The sequence below is a fragment of the Schistocerca piceifrons genome, chromosome X (genome assembly GCF_021461385.2).
Source record: "Schistocerca piceifrons isolate TAMUIC-IGC-003096 chromosome X, iqSchPice1.1, whole genome shotgun sequence".
Classification (NCBI taxonomy): domain Eukaryota; kingdom Metazoa; phylum Arthropoda; class Insecta; order Orthoptera; family Acrididae; genus Schistocerca; species Schistocerca piceifrons.
In genome coordinates, this window is record NC_060149.1 from 258,330,491 (window position 1) to 258,352,791 (window position 22,301).

The 22,301-nt window shown below is 41.3% G+C and overlaps 1 protein-coding gene across 1 annotated transcript in view; it reads left to right on the forward strand.

The window, feature by feature from the left end:
* LOC124723129 (E3 ubiquitin-protein ligase HUWE1) overlaps positions 1 to 22,301 on the forward strand; it is a 360,906-nt gene that overhangs the window by 29,034 nt on the left and 309,571 nt on the right. The window contains exon 7 of the mRNA XM_047248317.1: positions 16,079 to 16,364. Within this exon, the coding sequence (XP_047104273.1) occupies positions 16,079 to 16,364 (286 nt within the window). The remainder of the gene's footprint in view (positions 1 to 16,078; positions 16,365 to 22,301) is intronic.

The following is a 22,301-nucleotide window of genomic DNA, read 5'->3' on the forward strand; positions in this document are numbered from 1 at the left end:
GTAACAGCCTGTCAGACATAAAATGGAGCTTTCTGTCTATGGCCAGTACTATATAGTTTTTGATGTTGAGAAGCAACTGCCAGTATTTCAGTATTGTTGATTTCTTGCAGTTCTTCCTATGTTGTACTATTTTTTTTTCTCCACATTGTTGTGATATACAGGATGTGAGAGGTGTATCAGTGCAGATACTGTGATCATTGGAACCTTAATATGTACCCAATTCAGTGTGTTAGTTCTGTTTCTCTCTGTGTCTAACAGTCTTCCCACAAACATGTTACATAATTCACTATCTGATGTTTTCTACATAGTTGTAAATGCAGAAAGAGGCTTCTACCTCTCAGGACAGAGTAACTATTTTGTGTCCAAACCTCAACACCTGATCTGATGCCCAGCAGAAAATAAGTACTAATGGCTTGACGTGTACTCAGAGGTACTAACCAACCTAAAAATACCAATCCTGGTAGCTACGGTATAGCCCCACTTTTACGTTCCTGGAATTAACATTTTCTCACCGTTTGACATTTTCTATCAGTCCTGTCATATTTACTATGCCCACTAAGTTCATTTTCACTCGATTCTGTGACAACATATTTACAATTTTCCCACGATTTACACATTATGAAAAAATGTTTGTGGAGAAAAAAGTGATGCTGGCATGATGTTGGCCACCCAGTAGTGTTTATAAATATTACATGGCTGTTTCTTGACACCAGGGCATTCTCTCAGTGGATCTGAATCAGTAAATGTGTAAAAGTTGGAGCAATTCGTGCCGTATCTCCATCTGCTGCCAAGCTCTACTTGGCGTGGTGGCTGATGGGAGTAACTAGGTTCGTTCGAATGAAGATATCAAGACCAATCACAACCATTTCCAAATTGTCTCTACTGTTTAAACACAGTTTCGTGATTGTTGTGATCATCATGACAACTTTGTCAAATCATATTTAGTGTGTTTCGGCATTGGCCACTTGGAGCACTAGTTGACACCATCATTCACTTTGAGTTGCTCAAATGATTTTAGTTTAAACACAACACTGGTTATGTATTTTATTCATGCTGAGCAAAACATATTTCTAGAATTTATTCTCATTGTCAAGTGCAGTATTTATGGATGTATTTTTTGAGATGTTACACAATCAATCAATGTGAGTGATAGTTTGCCTGTAAGCGTGTTCATGTGCGTGTGATAACTGCAAAAAGATGACTGTTATGTACATGTATCATATATAAAGTGCAAGGGGATATCCTATACATAACTTTTACAGCTTAAAACATTATTTCCCATATTTGATATTTTCCCATGATTTACACCATTTTTTGAAGTCACTTGAAAACCGTAAACGTAGGGTTTCACTGTATAATTATTAGTCTGCAAATGAAGTAAACACTGATGTAATGTTGTTCAGTATATTGTCCTCAGTCACCAATAAAAATATTTGCTCTTACACCCTTAGCATCCTTTAGATACAGGGTGAATCACCTAAAACATGCACCACCAATATTGTAGAAATATAAGTTCTATTGATGTACAGTTTTCACAGAATGGATTAGTAGTCAGCGGCTTGGATTGTTATCCAATACACAGATAGTAATGATATTTCGGAAGTGTATGTATTTATTTTTTGTATTTGGAAATGTGCACTTTTTAAATGGAATTATTGCTAGTGATAGTAAGGAACTAAAAGTAGTGTAAATTAGAATGTCAGTGGTGTTTGTTGCTGGATTCTTGTGTGAGTCATTTAAGAGGTATCGTATTTTCAAAAGTTTCCACACTAACACTTGGTTCAGGCATTCAACCTGCATAGTTTCTAGGTATGATATTGTTATGATTGTTTACAGTGTGATTGTGTTTTCTGTGAGTGCACTGTAACTTGCTAGTCAGTTAGTGTGTAACAGTTCAAGCAGCAGGTAGTGAGTGGTCGATGGGATTTACCGATGTAGAAAAAGCGGAAATGCTCATGGTGTATGGACAGTTCTTGCACGGTGCATGTGGCAAAAGATTTCTATAGACTTCAGCCATCTCAGAAATTATTTATCAGCCTCTTCAACCAGATATGTGGAAGTGGTAGTGTAACACCTAAACAATGTAACAGAAGGAAACAAGTGATGACAGAAGAGGGGGACATTAATGTTCTTGCTGTCGTTGCAATTGATTTGCCATTTAGCTCTGACGAAACTGCACCAGAAAGTGACATTAGCCAGGCAAGTGTCCTCCACTTTCTGCATCGACATAGGTTTCATCCCTATCACAACTTATCCATCAAGAGCTGCATGGAAACAATTATGAGGATCATGTTAACTCCTGTACGTGGATATTATGAGAGAATACTTTAGATGTATCGTGTATCTTGTTTAGTAATGAAGTTATATGGGCCAGGTAAACCATCAGAACATGTGCTATTGGTCTGGTGACAATTCCAATTGACTTACCAGGTGGAACATCAGTGTCCTTAGAGTGTAAAAGTGTGGTGCAAGATAGTGAACTGCCAGCACATTGGCCTGTTTTTCATAGACAGAACACTGAACACACACAAGTATCACAGCCTCCTAACACACCATATTCCACAAATTCTAGATGGTGTCCCTCTGCGGACTAAGAGAAATCCAAGGTACCAATGTCCAGCCCATAGTGCACGAAGTACTACACCTTGTCTTCATCCCCAGATTTGACACCTGTAGCCTTTTTCCTGCAAGGGAGGGAGGGGGGGGGGGGGGGGGGAGAAAGCTGAAAGACATTAGCTACATGGTCATACCAACTACACTCGATGATACGCAAGGATGTATTTACTACAGAAGCCTGTTCAGACATCTCCACTGAAACACTGGCAAGTGTTCAGCAGTCATTCCAAACCAGACGGGGTGAGTGTTTTGCTGCTGCTGGTGGTCATTTTGAACACAACCTGTGATGGTCCTTTGCCTCATTACTGGTCAGAATCCACATAACCAGTGCATGCACTTGTGTTGTTGTTTAGTGTGTGCTACCACACGTGTTGGTGTGGAAACTTTTCACAATACAATATCTCATGAATGACTCTCACTATAATCCTGAGCTAGCACTGCTGCCATTCTTGTTTACAATACTTTTACTTCGCTGATGTCAGTAGGCATTATTCTGCATAAAAATTGTATGTTTGCACAAAAAATTGAATGTCTTATTATTATTACAACCTGTGTATTGGCTAACCAATACAAGCCCCTGAGTACCTATCCATTCTACAAAACACCCCTGCAGGTCTGGGGGCCAGAATAAGCCCAAGGTATTGCTGCCTCTTGTAAGAGGCGACCAAAAATATGGTCCCCTGTAGGAGTTGACCTCCATTTTCCAAAATTTTCCCAAAGACCGAGCCAATTGGGGTAGGGCGCCTTACCTGGTGCATCGTGTCCATCATGCGCAGAGACCTATCGCATCCTTCATCTATGTGGATCTGCACTTCTGCTCATTCTCCAACTGTTGGATGAGGTCACCTTTCCTGGGTGCGTATTTTTCCTACGCTGACTTGTTTGCACCTGATATCCAGCACGGTAGCCAGTCCGTTGTGGTGGGGCCACCATGTACCCTGTTGGTTGTAGCCTACCGACCACACAGGGATCGCTCTGCTGATGCCTGTGCTGTTAACTTCCCACATATGCCAAGGGGCAGATGCCCATTACCATAGGGCATCGGGACTCCCGGTAATGGCCATCCTGCCAGGTGGCCTTCGCTGTGGCTGGGTGGCACCCATGGAGAGGGTCCCTGGTCAGAGTGGGTGGCATCAGGATGGACGACACATGATTAAGCATAGTAAATCATCTCTTGCTCGTGGTCAAACACCAGCAGTCTCTAAGCGTTCACGGGCTCAATTCAGTGCACAGAAGTTCAACCCCAAATCGTTCCCCTCCCTGGCCACACCACAGGAGGAATGTCAGGCTAACGATGGCAGTAGATAGTATTTGTTCAGGTACCTTGTATGTTAGAGAGCTGATGGGGAATCTTTCATGACAAAGCCTCAGTTTTTTGTTGAGCATTTAGAGGATGAGTTTGGGAAGGTGGAGGGCTTGTCCAAAATGAGATATGGGTCAGTCTTGTTCAAAACCACATCCTCTGCCGAGTCACAGGTGTTACTCACTTCTGACAAACTGGGGGATGTTTCTGTAACAATCACGCCCCATAAGAGCTTAAGTATGGTCCATATATCATATTTCACAGGGACCTTCTTTTGCAGTCTGACGATGAGCTGTGAGCCAGTTTAGAATGGCAAGGTGTACATTTCGTTTGGCGTGTCCACCGGGGTCCAAGGAATAATCAGGTTGCCACGAATGCCTTCATCTTGGCCTTCAAGGGTGATACATTGACAGAGGAGGTCAAGGTGATGGTCTACCACTGTGATGTAAAACCCTATTTCCCTCCCTCAATGCAGTGCTTTAAATGTCGAAAGTTTGGTCATATGTCTTCCCGCTGTACTTCCGGCGTCACATGTCGAGATTGTGGATGCCCATCACATCCTAATACTCTATGTACCCCGCTTCCCATCTGTGTCAACTGTGGAGAGCATCATTCGTCTTGCTCACCAGACTGCAGGATTCTTCAGAAAGAAAGGAACATCAAGAAGTAAAAGACCCTGGACCAACTGACCTACACTGTGGCTAAGAGGAAATTTGAATATCTGCATCCTGTATGTATGACATCGTCTTTTGCCGCCGCTACAACAGTTCTGGCATCATCAGCTCCACCAACCTGTCACCTCTCGGAGCTGGAAGACTACACCTGCCTCCTCGGTGGTGAGGGGCACTTCCCTCCCTGTTGCTCCTGCACCACCTACTTCAGGAGCAAGACCCCCAAACCACCATCTCCACTTCTAAGCCAGAGAAGCATACAACTTCTTCGGCTGCTCTCACTAGGGAAGGGTCCTTTGGGTCACTCTCTTCCCAGGTTTCTGCTCGTGGGAAAGATGACACCCACCAGTGGCTGAATAGCCCAAAAGCAGCTGGTCCCAGGGCTTCACGCTCATTCTCTGTCCCGGAGACTGAGCCAGTGAAGTCCTCCCAGCCAGACAAACCCAAGGAACAGCAAGAGAAATCCAAAAAGAAGGTTCCCAAGACTAAGGAAATTGTGGTGGCACCCATACCACCTCTGCCTACAAGCTCTCCATCTGTGAATGAGGTGGAGATTCTGGCATCTGCTGAGGAGCTAGATCTCGCCGGACCCTCAGACAAAATGGATATAGACTGCTCAGGCAAAAAGTCAGTGGAAGCAGGTGGCCCTGAGGCATGAACTGCCTCATTGAATGTTCCATGCCTTCCCAGTCTCATGATGTAATCATCCAGTGGAATTGCTGCAGTTTTTTTCCACCGCCTGGCTGAGCTATGGCAACTGTTAAGCTTTAAACCTGGTTTCTGCGTTGCCCCCCAGGAAACTTGTTCCCGGAAATGTGGACCCCTGCCCTCCATGGGCATAAGGGATATTGCAGGAACTCTAGTGACTATAATAGTGTGTCAGGTGGAGTTTGCATTTATGTCCTAAACTCAGTCTGTAGTGAACATGTGCCCCTTCAAACCCCTCTTGATGCTGTGGCTGTCAGAATAAGGACGATGCAGGAAATAACTGTCTGCAATGTGTATCTTCCTCTGGATGGTGCAGTACCCCTTAATGTATTAACTGCACTGATGGATCAACTCCCTAAACCTTTCATACTTTTGAGATATTTTAATGCCCATGACCCCGTGTGGGGTGGCACCATGCTTACTGGCTGAGGCAGAGATGTGGAAACTTTACTGTCTCAGTTCGACATCTGTCTCTCAAATACTGGGGCCACCACACATTTCACTGTGGCACATGGCACGTATTCGGCCATTGATCTCTGTTTGCAGCCCAGGACTTCTCCCATCTATCCACTGGAGAGCACATGACAACCTGTGTGGTACTGACCACTTCCCCATCTTCCTGTCATTTCCCCGGCATCAAGTCCTCAGATGCCTGCCCAGATGTCTTTAAACAAGGCAGACAGGGAAACTTCCACCTCTGCTGTCACCATTGAATCTCCCCCACATGGGAACATTGATGCGATGGTTGAGCAAGTGACTAAGACAATCGTTTCTGTGGCAGAAAACACGATCCCTCGCTCTTTAGGGTGCCCTCGGCGAAAGACAGTCCCTTGCTGGTTGCCGGAAGTCATGCTGAAGCAATTGAGGAACGTCGGCAAGGTCTACAGCAATTGCCTTTAAACGGCTCTGTGCTTGCATTCGCCAACTTATCAAACGACGGAAGCAGAAGTGTCGGGAGAGATACGTTTCCGCCATTGGGTGCCATATGTCACCTTCCAAAGTCTGGGCAAAGATCAAAAGTGTTTTCGCGTACCAGATCCCAACAGGTGTCCCCGGTGTTACCATAAATGGCATGATATATGCCGACGCAAACGTGATTGCTGAGCGCTGTGCTCGAGCCTCTACGTGGGAGAATTTCCCCCACCCTATCCTTTCGCACTCTCAAACAGCGGTTGGAGAGGAAAGTCCTCTTGTTTACTACACACCACAGTGAATCCTATAAAGTCCCATTTACAGAGTGGGAGCCCATCAGTGCCCTTGCACATTGCCCCAACACAGCTCCTGGACCAGGTCAGGTCCACAGTCAGATGATTAAACATCTCTCATCTGACTACAAGCGACATCTCCTCGTCATCTTCAACAGGAACTGGTGCGATGGTGTCTTTCCATCACAGTGGTGGGAGAGCACCATCATTCTGGTGCTAAAACCCAGTAAAAACCCAGTTGATGTGGATAGCTATCGGCCCATCAGTCTCACCAACGTTCTTTGTAACCTGTTGGAACGTATGTTGTGTCAGCGGTTGGGTTTGATCCTGGAGTCACGTGGCATACTGGCTCCATATCAGGGCGGCTTCCACCAGGGTCACTCTACCACTGATAATCTTGTCTCTAGCACCTGCTATGCAAACAGTCTTTTCCAGATGACAACACCTGGTTGCTGTCTTTTTTTTATTTACGAAAAGCATATGAAACGACCTGGTGACATTATACAAGTGGGGTCTCCGAGGTCCACTCCAGAGTTTTATCCAGAATTTCCTGTCACTTTGTACTTTCTGTGTCCAAGTTGGAGCCTCCCATAGTTCCCCCAAATCCAGGAGAATGGGGTCCTGCAGGGCTCTGTATTGAGGGTATCTCTATTTTAAGTGGCCATTAACGGTTTAGCAGCAGCTTTAGGGCCATCCGTCTCACCTTCTCTGTATGCAGATCACTTCTGCATTTCATACTCCTTCACCAGTACTGGTGTTGCTGAGCTGTGCCTACAGGGAGCCATCCACAAGGTGCAGTCATGGGCCTTATCCCACAGTTTCCAGTTTTTGGCTGCAAAGTCGTGTGTTATGCTCTTCTGTCGGTGTCATACCATTCGTACAGAACCAGAACTTTACCTTAATGATAATCCACTCACTGTAGTGGAGACATATCAATTCTTAGGACTGGTTTTCGATGCCCAATTGACTTGGCTTCCTCACCTTCGTCAGCTTAAGCGGAAGTGCTGGCAGCACCTCAATACCCTCCGCTGTCTGAGCAACACCAGCTGGGGTGCAGATCGCTCTTCGCTACTGCATCTCTACAGAGCCCTTGTTCGTTCCCGCCTTGACTATGGGAGTTTGGTTTATGGTTTGGCAGCACCCTCAGCATTGCGTTTGCTTTACCCAGTGCACCACTGTGGCATGCGCCTAGCGACAGGACCTTTTAGGATGAGTCTGGTGACCAGCATACTTGTGGAAGCCAGAGTGCCTCCATTGCAGGTTAGGTGTGCACAACTGCTGGCCGGTTACATACCACATGTTCATAGTTCTCCAGCGGATCCAAATCACAGTCTCATTTTTCCACCCACAGCAGTTCATCTTCCACATCGGCAGCCCAGGTCAAGGCTTCCAATTGCAGTTCGTGTCTGATCTCTTCTTTCTGAACTGGAGTCCTTGCCTTTACCACCTATTCTTGAGGTCCATTCATGTACACCTCCATGGTGTACACTGAGGCCGCAACTTTGCCTGGACCTTTCAAATGACCCTAAGGACTCAGTTTACCCTGCAGCTCTCCGCTGCCACTTTCTCTCGATTCTTGACATGTACCGAGGCCATGAAGTGGTTTACACTTACTGCTCGATGGCTGATGCTCACGTTGGCTTCACGTATGTCCATGGAGGACTTATTGAACAGCATTCCTTGCCTGATGGCTGCAGTGTTTTCACTGCAGAGCTGGTGGCTATATCTCATGCTCTTGAGCACATCCGTTCATGCTCTAGGAGTCATTTCTTCTGTGTACTGCCTCCTTGAGCAGCCTACAAACTCTGGACCAGTACTACCCTCGTCATCCTTTGATGGCGACCATCCAGGAATACATCTATGCCCTGGAACAGTCTGGTCGTTCAGTGGTGTTTGTCTGGACCCCAGGTCACGTTGGAATCCCAGCCGATTAACTTGCTGACAAAACAGGCTACACAGAAACTGCTTATGGAGATCAACTTCTCTGCAACTTACCTGCATTTGGTACTACGCCCCAAAGTTTGGCAGTTTTGGGAGACAAAATGGCATAACCTCAGCATGTACAACAAACTGTGCCATCGAGGAGACCACAAATGGGGGGGGGGGGGGGGGCAGTCCTCGATGTGTGCCTCTCACAGGGACTCTGTGCTTCTCTGCTGGCTCTGCATTGGCCACACTTGGGTGACACATGGCTACCTCCTGCGCTGTGATGACCCACCTCAGTGTCGATGCCGTGCCCGGCTGACAGTGGCCCATATCTTGGTGAGCTGTCCTTCTTTGGCTGCCCTGCGACAGACTCTTCATTTACCAGACTTGTTGCAATTCATTTTAGCTTACGTCTTGTCAGCCAATTTAGTTTTATGTTTCATACTAATTGGTGCATTTTATCAGTCTATATGTTTTAGTGCATGTCCTTTGTCCCTTTGTGTTCTCCACTCTAATGCTTTTAGGGTGGATGTTTTAATGTGTTGCAGAGTGGCTGGCTTTTACTTTTTATTCTCACGGTTGGCCAGCCACGGTCATCTGCTCTCTTGTTTTTACCCCTTCTACCTGTTTCTTGCTTCTCTCTATGGTTTTCTTTTCCTGTTTTTGTCCACAGTAGTGTTGGTTGTCCTCCTGTCATTCTTCTGGTTCTTCCTTTCTCTTGTTATTGTGCTGTACACCTCCTTTCTTTTCTTCTTTCCATTGTGTAATTATTTTGCCGGGAACAAGGGACTGATGACCTCACAGTTTGGTCGCTTCAGTTTGGTCGCTGCAGTTTGGTCGCTTCAGTTTGGTCGCTTCAGTTTGGTCGCTTCAGTTTGGTCGCTTCAGTTTGGTCGCTTCAGTTTGGTCGCTTCAGTTTGGTCGCTTCAGTTTGGTCGCTTCAGTTTGGTCGCTTCAGTTTGGTCGCTTCAGTTTGGTCGCTTCAGTTTGGTCGCTTCAGTTTGGTCGCCTCAGTTTGGTCGCCTCAGTTTGGTCGCCTCAGTTTGGTCGCCTCAGTTTGGTCGCCTCAGTTTGGTCGCCTCAGTTTGGTCGCCTCAGTTTGGTCGCCTCAGTTTGGTCGCCTCAGTTTGGTCGCCTCAGTTTGGTCGCCTCAGTTTGGTCGCCTCAGTTTGGTCGCCTCAGTTTGGTCGCCTCAGTTTGGTCGCCTCAGTTTGGTCGCCTCAGTTTGGTCGCCTCAGTTTGGTCGCCTCAGTTTGGTCGCCTCAGTTTGGTCGCCTCAGTTTGGTCGCCTCAGTTTGGTCGCCTCAGTTTGGTCGCCTCAGTTTGGTCGCCTCAGTTTGGTCGCCTCAGTTTGGTCGCCTCAGTTTGGTCGCCTCAGTTTGGTCGCCTCAGTTTGGTCGCCTCAGTTTGGTCGCCTCAGTTTGGTCGCCTCAGTTTGGTCGCCTCAGTTTGGTCGCCTCAGTTTGGTCGCCTCAGTTTGGTCGCCTCAGTTTGGTCGCCTCAGTTTGGTCGCCTCAGTTTGGTCGCCTCAGTTTGGTCGCCTCAGTTTGGTCGCCTCAGTTTGGTCGCCGCAGTTTGGTCGCCGCAGTTTGGTCGCCGCAGTTTGGTCGCCGCAGTTTGGTCGCCGCAGTTTGGTCGCCGCAGTTTGGTCGCCGCAGTTTGGTCGCCGCAGTTTGGTCGCCGCAGTTTGGTCGCCGCAGTTTGGTCGCCGCAGTTTGGTCGCCGCAGTTTGGTCGCCGCAGTTTGGTCGCCGCAGTTTGGTCGCCGCAGTTTGGTCGCCGCAGTTTGGTCGCCGCAGTTTGGTCGCCGCAGTTTGGTCGCCGCAGTTTGGTCGCCGCAGTTTGGTCGATCTTGCGAAAGTATGGAGAAGTTAACAGAATCTGTTTGAATTTTGATCTCCAAACAGGTTGTAGCAAATAAGAATAAAACTAGTTCCATAATTCAGTAAGAAGTTGACATCATTGTACAGACCTATTGATGTCACTTCTCAAATACAAGGATGACCTGTGCTATTTTCCTATTACTTGGAATGATATGCTCTTATAGCAATTGATACATTTTTTTTGGGGGGGGGGGGGGGGGTTGCGGCAGATCAGAAAAGTACAAATACACAGTCAAGTCTATTGGTGTATAGTGTGTTCAGCTACCTGGGCAATGATCACGTATCTCAACATGTTTCATTGTGTGATAGTTGAAAGGAAAAATAATAGTAAGATCTTTATTTATAAAACAAATTAGGAGGCCCAAATTCAGTATTTTGATAAGGATTCTTCATCAATTTTGTGACAATTTCATAAAAATGCAATTAAAAAATTTATTGCTCTGTTACACTTATTTTGGCATAATTCATGCAATTGTGTGATTGAGCTTTTAGCTTTAATAGCAACTTTATAATGTGGCAATTGAACTATGACAGGTTTCCACATCCTTTATAACCTTGCTTATCAAATATATTTAAGGGTATTCTACAATACTCATTTATTTTATCCATTGATCATCCACATTTTTAGTTACAGTGGTGAATTCACGTTTAGACTTCTCAGGTTGTCTGTAATGTCTCTTCTTGTTTTACTTGCTAAAAGGCCGGCCTTAGTGGCCGTGCGGTTAAAGGCACTGCAATCTGGAACCGCAAGACCGCTACGGTCGCAGGTTCGAATCCTGCCTCGGGCATGGATGTTTGTGATGTCCTTAGGTTAGTTAGGTTTAACTAGTTCTAAGTTCTAGGGGACTAATGACGTCAGCAGTTGAGTCCCATAGTGCTCAGAGCCATTTGAACCATTTTTTTTTTACTTGCTAAAAAAAAATATTTTTCTTTTTTCTTTACCTTTATTTTAACACAAGTAAACATCGAACCAGTCTTTGAACTGATGGCAACAACAATAATCTGGTGCTACACCAAATAAATGGAAAGATTTTCCTGGTAATCTGGCAAATTAATACCAAGAGTTTTTTTAACTGCTCAAGGTGACTCAGATAAGACATTGTGTAAAATACCATCAATTGAAGTGGCATAGTGGTAAGACAGCGGACCTATATTAAATTGTTCAAATCCCCTTCTGGCCATTCTGGATTTAGGTTTTTTATCATCTTCATGAATCACTTAGGGGAAATGCTGGGGTGGTTCCTTTGAAATAGCATTGACAATATTATTCCTTGTTATTCCCCAATCTAGTCATGTGCTGTGTCTCCAGTGGCTTCACCATGAACAGAACTAATTCTGTACTTCTTTTAGGACACTTGAACAATTGCTTGTTGCTGCCACCTGTTCTAATCACAGGTGTGTCTCAGCATACCACTAGTACTTTAAAATCACCTCCTTCCCTCTTCCCAATTCCCTCTCCCAAAAAAAAAAAAAAATGTATAGTATACTCTTGAAATTTGTGACATTCTCCATATTTCCTGCAAAGGTTCTGCTTCTGAGGCAAGTCTTCTGTAGAAGCATGTGACTTCCATGTCTGAACCACACTTTTACGTTTTGCAGTTTGGTATAACCTTACTAAATTTGTTTGCTTCTTAAGGGCGGTAAATACACTGCAGCTATTGGTGTCCAGCTTATCTTTTTGATATATAGCCAGTGGTGGTTCATGTATAATTGTGCCAGTGTGCTACAATATGGTGGCTTGTGGCCTTTTGACTTAAAAGGGTAGTAGTAGTAACTAAACTGAATATATTAACTTTACATATATAAATTGAAATGTTAAAATGTATTTTATAATTATTTGTTGCGCATTGTGATCAATAAAATAAAATTTTAAAAAATATGTTAGCAGTGGTAATTGAACCCAGGCCAACAAATTACCACTCAGGGGTCTCAACCACTTCACCACAGTGCTGTTACATGCACTTTCAAAGAAAAGTACTGACTTGGTGCTATGAGCAACATAAGTGCCAGAAGGGATGATGTCACATGAGAGCATGTGAAGTTTAAAACAGACACCTTGCGACCCATCACTGAGTTGATAGTAATGTGGCTGACTGTCATTTCAGAACTCAACACAGGTTTCTAGTTATCACGGAGAGAGCTTTACAAAAAAATGTTTTTGTCCATTTTATTTGCAGACCAGCACACATTCAAAGAGAAATGACTTAATTTTAGTGCAATTTATGGCTTGCATTCAAAGAGAAAGTGGGCAATTTTAGTGTGATGTGTACAGTGTGGTATAGCACATTAGCACATTATAATCAGCTGCTGATGTATATGACACAATCAGAATTTAAGATTAACTATGCAGGAGTACGTCACATATGGTATTTTAAAGACGGGTATAGTTACATAAAAAAAAAGAGGTAGCCAAATTCTTACAGGTATAAGGTAGGGCGCTCAAATACTTCATGAACATAAAATTATTATTTGTTGTTAAATTACTCTTTATTAAAGATCTCTCTCTTTTTATTAATTCAGTTTTTACCAGGGTTTTGTGCACTATTTATATATTGACTGTGCAGTTAATGCAGCTGTTTTTCCATGACACCTGAGAAAGTAAACTAATTAAAACACAGATTAATTGTTACTTAGTTTCATGTCACCATTTTTGAAGGTACATGTGCCACACATTGGTTAAAGATTTTTGCAAGAATTTCAAAGTGTGGTATTGGTATTGTTGTTATGCTTAGAAAACTGAGAATGTGGTTGTCTCAAATAACAAGATATTAAACAAACTATGGGAACTTCTAGCACTAGGCAAAAGCATTGATGTTGTTGTTGTGGTCTTCAGTCCTGAGACTGGTTTGATGCAGCTCTCCATGCTACTCTATCCTGTGCAAGCTTTTTCATCTCCCAGTACCTACTGCAACCTACATCCTTCTGAATCTGCTTAGTGTATTGATCTCTTGGTCTCCCTCTACGATTTTTACCCTCCACGCTGCCCTCCAATACTAAATTGGTGATCCCTTGGTGCCTCAGAACATGTCCTACCAACCGATCCCTTCTTCTAGTCAAGTTGTGCCACAAACTTCTCTTCTCCCCAATCCTATTCAATACTTCCTCATTAGTTATGTGATCTACCCATCTAATCTTCTGCATTCTTCTGTAGCACCACATTTCGAAAGCTTCTATTATCTTCTTGTCCAAACTGTTTATCGTCCATGTTTCACTTCCATACATGGCTACACTCTATACGAATACTTTCAGAAATGACTTCCTGACACTTAAATCAATACTGGATGTTAACAAATTTCTCTTCTTCAGAAACGCTTTCCTTGCCATTGCCAGCCTACATTTTATATCCTCTCTACTTCGACCATCATCAGTTATTTTGCTCCCCAAATAGCAAAACTCCTTTACTACTTTAAGTGCCTCATTTCCTAATCTAATTCCCTCAGCATCACCCGACTTAATTAGACTACATTCCATTATCCTTGTTTTGCTTTTGTTGATGTTAATCTTATATCCTCCTTTCAAGACACTGTCCATTCCATTCAACTGCTCTTCCAAGTCCTTTGCTGTCTCTGACAGAATTACAATGTCATCGGCGAACCTCAACGTTTTTATTTCTTCTCCATGAATTTTAATACCTACTCCGAATTTTTCTTTTGTTTCCTTTACTGCTTGCTCAATATACAGATTGAACAACATCGGGGAGAGGCTACAACCCTGTCTTACTCCCTTCCCAACCACTGCTTCCCTTTCATGTCCCTCGACTCTTATAACTGCTATCTGGTTTCTGTACAAATTGTAAATAGCCTTTCGCTCCCTGTATTTTACCCCTGCCACCTTTAGAATTTGAAAGAGAGTATTCCAGTCAACATTGTCAAAAGCTTTCTCTAAGTCTACAAATGTTAGAAACGTAGGTTTGCCTTTTCTTAATCTTTCTTCTAAGATAAGTCGTAAGGTCAGTATTGCCTCACGTGTTCCATTGTTTCTCGGAATCCAAACTGATCTTCCCCGAGGTTGGCTTCTACTAGTTTTTCCATTCGTCTGTAAAGAATTCGTGTTAGTATTTTGCAGCTGTGACTTATTAAGCTGATAGTTTGGTAATTTTCACATCTGTCAACACCTGCTTTCTTTGGGATTGGAATTATTATATTCTTCTTGAAGTCTGAGGGTATTTCGCCTGTTTCATACATCTTGCTCACCAGATGGTAGAGTTTTGTCACGACTGGCTCTCCCACGGCCGTCAGTAGTTCCAATGGAATATTGTCTACTCCGGGGGCCTTGTTTCGACTCAGGTCTTTCAGTGCTCTGTCAAACTGTTCGCGCAGTATCGTATCTCCCATTTCATCTTCATCTACATCCTCTTCCATTTCCATAATATTGTCCTCAAGTACATCGCCCTTGTATAGACCCCATTGATATGGAACACAATTTATGCTGTGTTATTGAGGTCATATGTTCGCATGCAAATATGAGCAATTTTTTTTTTCCCCAGGAAAGCATTTTTGTAATTTACTGAGAAATAAATGTAAGAGTTTGTAGTGACTGCAAAAATATCAGGTACATTGCATTACCTTTCATAAGCAGTGTTATGGTTTTATTTTCTGCAGAATGTGCATTTGGAAGGTTACTAGAAAAATCTTTTCAGATGTATTAGAAAGTAACAGAATAACACTAGTCAAAATTGTATCTTGGAAATTGTAAAAATTCTGGCCTATGCAAATTCATAAGTTGGAAATTGCATGCTTTATTGTCAAAAGATATGAACAAAAATACATAATAAATCACACTGTAAAATCCAAGTCGAATTTTTGATCAAATTGCCAACCTGTGGCCACTGTTGACCATATACTACACAAATTTCTCAAAGTCTGGGAAGCATGTCTTACGACAAATCATTACTGCCGCAAACACACCCCTTTGTTGCGATGTTAGTAGTGCCAAATGAATGTGCAAAGTTGAACAGAGACAAGCATTGTGTTGATACACACCATTACAGTTAGCTTGTATACTGTGTATTATAATCTTTGGGGATGTGAGTAAAATTATGTGAATGAGTGTTATTGCTCATGTTCATTTTAGTGAGTAATGTAGAAAAGTAATGACAACTAAAAGTAAATAGATAAAGATTGAAAAGAAATGAAAAAGAAAGTGAAAGATACATATAATATGGGAAATGTGTATATAGAAAAATAACTGCCTGAAGTAGAGCAATTGGTATGGCCCAGCAAGTTCCACAATATATTTGCAAATTGTGTTCTAATACATTAATATCCAGTAGGCAAAAACATACTCTGCATTTACCAGGCTCAAGACTTGTATTTAGTAACGTTTTTAGGGGTGCACTTACCTTTGTAAGTGGCACATGGTCCTCATTAGTGTGCTGTTTTTAAATACTATTTCAGTGTGGAAAACCTATTGCTTAATACTGTAAGTGCGATGTTTTAGATCTTGAATCATCTTATTTCCTTTCCTTGGTTGATTAGTTAAGTCACAAAGTTAAGGTTTTCTACTATTTTGAATGAACTATCGGGTCATTGAAGGTCAGCACAAATTTTTGAAGTACTGTAGGGATCAGCCTGTTTTGCAAATTGATACAAACTGGTCTCTTCAATGTAATATATTAGTTCTTACCCATTACCTCAAATGAGTTTGCTATATGCTATTAACATTTTGTCATTATTGTGGATAAATTGTATTTTCTATGAGGGTAATTTTGTTTTAGTATTTCTTGTATATATGAAATTATTATTTTTTCCCCCTTTTCCATCTTTAGGAAACCGAGTGCAAGACTGAATATGATAATTGAAGTGACAACAGCAAATTCATTCCATGGTTTCTTGCCTACCTTTGTTCGATCCTGTGTTAGCACGTTATTGTCAGACCCTCAACTAAATCGCCCAAAATGTCCATTTCCTCTTCCACTCGCAACAGCACTTTTCAGTTTCCTTTACCATTTGGCAAGTTATGATGCTGGAGGTGAGGCACTAGTTAGCTCTGGCATGATGGAATGCTTGCTGAGAGTAATACACTGGCATGGAAGAGAGTTAGAACATATCACAGTAAGTACTTTTTAAATTTATTTATTGACAGATGTGACAGTGTTATGTGATTCATTGTAGTGGTTTCTTTTAAGTTTGCCTGAGTGTCTTCCTTCATATTTTTATGTGGCAATCCTTTAAATGTATTGTAAAGTGCTTAATGAAGTATTCTTTTCCAATCTAAAAATAAGAGATTCTTGTAAGGAGGGGCTGAAGTCGTAGAAGGGGAAAGGGTAAGGTTTAAGTGAACATGGAAGGGGAGGGATAATGGTTATTGGTAAAAGATGGTGTGTGCTTTCATAAAAGGGAAAGGAAGGCTGCAAATAAATTACTTGTATTTGGACTAGATGAAAAATCACAATTTAAAACAAAAATAAAAATAAAAAATATTGTGGTGCCTGTACTTAAAAGAATTCGTGAAGTTCCTCAGACAGGTCAAGATTATGTTGTTATTTAGTATTTGACCTGTGCGGACATATCACGGTTAGTAAACATATAATGTGATGCCAAGAAACACAGATACAGGTAATGTAGAACTTTCATCTTCCTGACCTAAGTAGTGAATTGTTCATTACTCTATTAAATAAAGCAATAGTTAAAACTGTATCAAATATTTCCTATTACTGGTGTGAATAGTACTGTTATCTGTGAATGCCACTCGTGACACACCTGTTTAAATAAGTTGTGGAATGTGTGAGGCTTCACCCCCCCCCCCCCCTCCTCCTCCCCTGTACCGACCAAAAGGTTAGTCTCCATTTTGCAAAATGAAAGTATACGTGGACAGAACAATAAAACTAGTAGTATTTTACAGCTGAGAAAGATTGAATCAGTTTTTGTAAATAGTAAAAGATCTTTCCTTTTGTAGCATGATGAATATTATGGTAATTAACTCTCTGAAGATTCCAAAGATAGTAATAGGTAACAAAAGATTGGCAGTGATGTATTAAAGAAACTAGACTAAGCAATAAAAAACTACATATTTTTTGTAGTAAGTTCGCACAAGAGCACAATAATACCAGCATAATTAATAGTTAAATATTCTTCACAGCAAACAGATCAGCATGTTTTGCCTCATCTTGTTGGCTCTGAAATTTATCATCTAGTTCATTCTGAAAGTAAATCTCTCTCTTCTGCCTTTCTGTGGTAACCGTATAGGGGGAGGCATCAGGTCTTCAATAAATTCAGGTTTTGCCCACTTGTGTGGTATATAATACTGAAAATTTACTTTAAAATTTTATCTCCTCTGTAGTGTGACACCGGCACCTTGAATATCTTATTTTACCTTTATTTTTCAATATTATACCATTTTTCACTTTGCTGTTGGGGACAACTGGGTCATTCCACATGAAGGGGACTAATTTCACTCCAATTTTGCAAATATGTGTTCTATAGAATAAAACTAGGTTGTGCAAAATTTGAAGGTAATATAAAGAAAATTAAAGATTTTAAGAAGCTTTCAATGGATGGCTCTAATATGATGTGCAAGCTCTTAGACAGTTTTTTGCAAATTTGTAATGGCTTAAAACAGAAATTGGTAGTAATATAAGAGAGATGTTAGGATTGGATGCAGGCCTTTCTGTGTGCATCACAGTTGGAATGTTGAGTCTATGTCATTCATTGTTTTTATGCTATGTGAAGTCAAATTTGGAGAAAAATCAGTCACCAGCACTTTCAACAAATCTTTGACTGCAGTAATGTTTAGAGAAGCAAAGTCTACCAATTACCTTTAGTAATTCTGCTGAGCTGCAGCAGCTGGAAGTTATCAATATATAAAAATTCCATCAAAATTTTTTACATCATGTTTGTACATACTTTAATGTTGTATTGCCAAATATATCACTATTTGCTTTATTTTTGTTAGTTAGAAATAGGCATTTTGTTCTAGAAAAGTTTTGTTTTGGAGAACCTTCTCTTACATCAAATAAACCAGCTGTGTTGTAACCCTGTTTTGGTTTGATTCAATGTCATCATCATCATCATCATCATCATCATCCATGTGACAATTACTACTGGACAAAGGAACTGAACACGAATTGTGGTTTCAGCTGTATGTATACCTATTTCTGCTACATGTTATCCACTGCCATTTACCTATCTTCCACAAGGCTGTTGTATTAGTCTTTCTGTATGTCTTGGTCTCAAGCACAGAAGTCCATCTGTCATCCATTCACCTGACTATTTGTCTGTATTTCATTTTTATCATGGTTACAATTAAGTCTTCCACTCTCATCTGTACCGTGAACCCTGTACTAGTTTTCCTGATAATCCTAGCAATGTCGAAAATGCATATTTGCATTGCTTACTGAGAGAATGTAAGGTTTTAAATAATTTTCACATTAAAATCTCATGTCTCACTGCCATTAGTCAAAACTGGTTGTAAATACACCTGGTAAACTTTTTTTCATGCATATTCAGAGACTAATTTTGAAAACTTGTTCATTTTATCAAAATCATCCCAGGCATTTCTTAATATTTTTTTTTTCTTCTCCCTGTGCATCCATTCATAATGTTATATTGTCCCAAATACAAAAACTTGTTTAATTCTGTGGTTGTATTGTTTATTTGTACAGTTTTATTCTTGATAGATTGGTCATACCGTATTTAGTCTTACTGTAATTTATTTTCAGACCTACTTTCAGAATGTTTCTGACAAGGTATTCTCTTTGTCGTTCATTTGCACTAGAGGTAAAGAACAAAATGTCATCTACAAAATGAAGATGGTTGAGATATATTATGTTTTCACCTATTTTTTGTTGGTTTTCTTAGATTAACGTTCTGAAAATGTCTTCTAGGACTGCTGAGAATAGTTTTGATAGTAAGAAATCTCTTTGCTAAGCTTCTTTTGTAGTTCTGAATTTCACACTACTCTGATGTTTTAAAAATCCGGACTGCTTCGTCATCAGTGTTCTGCTCTAGGGGAGGTCTTCACATACAGCTCTCCATGAAGTCCTGTCATTTGCTGCCCTCCTAGTTTTCTCATAATTGTTTCCTATCCTTATGCTATCTACCATCTGGTATCTTCTTCTTCTTCTCTTTCTTCCATTCACCATTCCTTCAGTAGCATTCTTCAGTAAATAATGTCTTCTCAGCCAGTGTTCAAACCAAAAGCTTTTCCTCTTCCTGATTACATTCAAAATTTCTCTCTTTGCCCACTCTTCTCAGCACCACCTCATTTCTCACTCTGTTTACCCCTTCTATCCTCCTCAAATCGAAATCTCAGATGCTTCTATCCATCCTTCTTTCTTCCTCTTTTGTCTGTGTACATGTTCCAGCACTGTACAATGCAACACTTTGTATGAAGCATTTTGCCAGTCTCTTCCTCAGGTCCCTGTCCATATACCCACATAGAAACTAATTGCTATACATGTTTTCACCTCCGTATTACAGTTCATGTTGTTCGTTATTATGCTTCCCAAATATTTGAAAGCACTAACTTGTTCTATATCTTCCTGTCATAAGTTCAGTTGTTGTTACTTTTGTTGCACATGCCACCATACATTTCATCTTTTTCTTATTAATTCTCATTCTGAATTCCTCACAGGTCTCGTTTAATTCTTTTAACATTCCAGTTGAAGTTCTTTTGCTCTCTGCCAATAACATTGCAGCATCCAAAAATCAAATAGTCTATCCTCCTATCACTAAACAGCACTCCTCTATTTTGTTTCAAAGATTTATGAGTAACATCTCCAAATACAGTGAAGTGCCGAAGAAACTGGTGTAGGTATGTGTATTCAAATACAAAGATATGTAAAAGGGCAGAATATAGCGCTGTGGTTGGCAATGCCTATGTAGGACAACAAGTGGTCTTAGATTGGTTACTGCTGGCACAATGACAGGTTATCAATATTGAAGTGAGTTTGAATGTGATGTTATAGTCGTGGCACAACTGATGGTACACAGCATCTCTGAGGTAGCAATGAAGTGGGGATTTTCCTGTATGACCATTTCACAAGTGTACCATGAATATCAGGAATTCAGTAAAACTTCAAATCACCGACATCGCTGCAACCGAAAATAATCCTGCACAAACGGGACCGACGACAACTGAAGAGAATCATTCATTGTGACAGAAGTGCAACTCTTCTGTAAATTGCTGCAGATCTCAATGCTGGCCCATCAACAAGTGTCAGCATGTGAACCATTCGACAAAACAACATCGATATGGGCTTTCGGAGCTGAAGGCCCACTCATGTACCGCTGATGACTGCACAACACAAAGCTTTACGCCTCACCTGGGCCCATCAACACCAACAATGGACTGTTGATGACTGGAAACATGTTGCTTTGTCGGATGAGTCTCGTTTGAAATTGTATTGAGCGGATGGACATGCACAGGTATGGAGACAACCTTATGAATCCATGGAGGCTCTGTAATGGCGTGGGGTGTGTGCAGTTGGAGTGATATCAGACCTCAGATATGTCTACATACAATGCTATGGGACCCCTGATACATCTATATATGACTCTGACAGGTGACACAAATGTAAGGATCCTGTCTGATCACCTGCATCCATTCATGTCCATTGTGCATTCCGATGGACATTGGTAATTCCAGGAAAACTCTTCTGAGTTAAAGCAGTTCCTCTGGCCACCAAACTCCCCAGGCATGGACATTATGGAGCATATGTGGGATGGCTTGCAATGGGGCCTTACGCAATATTAGGCAGGTGTACCAGTTTCCTTGGCTCTTCAATGTATATGTTAAACTGTATTGAGGAGAGACAGCAACATTGTGCTTTCCTCTGTCTAAATGATTGGTGCTCCACAGCTTTCATATATTTATTAGAGGACATCCTCTATACACAATGAGTTCACTAGAAATGTTTTATTTGCCAAAAATGGTTTTCAGGTTTATAACCCATCATTGGTGGCATCTGATACACAGGAACAAACAACTGTATGTACATAGATCTCTACACAGTTGCTGTACATATAGTAACATTAAGATAACTATACTAACATTATGTTCTTCTATAGTACGTCAAACAAAATAATCTAGGCTATCACGACAAATTAGACAGTTTTACATGCTGGACATAAACTCCAAACCAAAAATACTTGTTTAAAACACAGTTGAAATTTTGGATGTACGTCTTGTTCCATAACTCTGTCCATTAAGTATGTCATCTGGTTCTTCTGTCATATGGGCGTATATTTCAATTTGTTCTACAATATTTAATAATCTGCCATTTTCTGTTTTATGGGAAATGATGATGTTTCTGAGAATTTCATAGCAGAATCCTTGTATTCTCTTAAATGAGCACTGAATGCTTAGGAATGGGCTGCATTAACATTAGTATGTTCTCTAAGTCATGTTTTGAAGTTTCAGCCTGTTTGCCCAACATAAAATTTGACATTCACTACATGTTACTTTATATGCACCTGACCTGTTATATATTTTGCTCTTATCTATATTGGGTATAAGATATGATAAATTTCATGTTGGACATCTGCATGGATACTCTGCAAATCACATTTAAGTGCCTGGCAGAGGGTTCATTGAACCACCTTCACAATTCTCTATTATTCCAATCTTGTATAGCACGGGGAAAGAATGGACACTTTTATATTTCCGTACGAGCTCTGATTTCCCTTATTTTATCATGGTGGTCATTCCTCCTATGTAGGTCGGTGTCAACAAAATATTTTCGCATTTGGAGGAGAAAGTTGGTGATTGAAATTTCGTGGAAATATTCCATCGCAACTAAAAACACCTTTCTTTTAATGATTTCCAGCTCAAATCCTGTATCATTTCTGTGACACTCTCTCCCGTATGCCGTGATAATACAAAACATGCTGCCTTTCTTTGAACTTTTTCAATGTACTCCATCAGTCCTATCTGGTAAGGATACCACACTGTGCAGCAGTATTGTAAAAGGGGACAGACAAGCGTAGTGTAAGCAGTCTTCTTAGTAATCTGTTATGTTTTCTAAGTGTCCTGCCAATAAAACGCAGTCT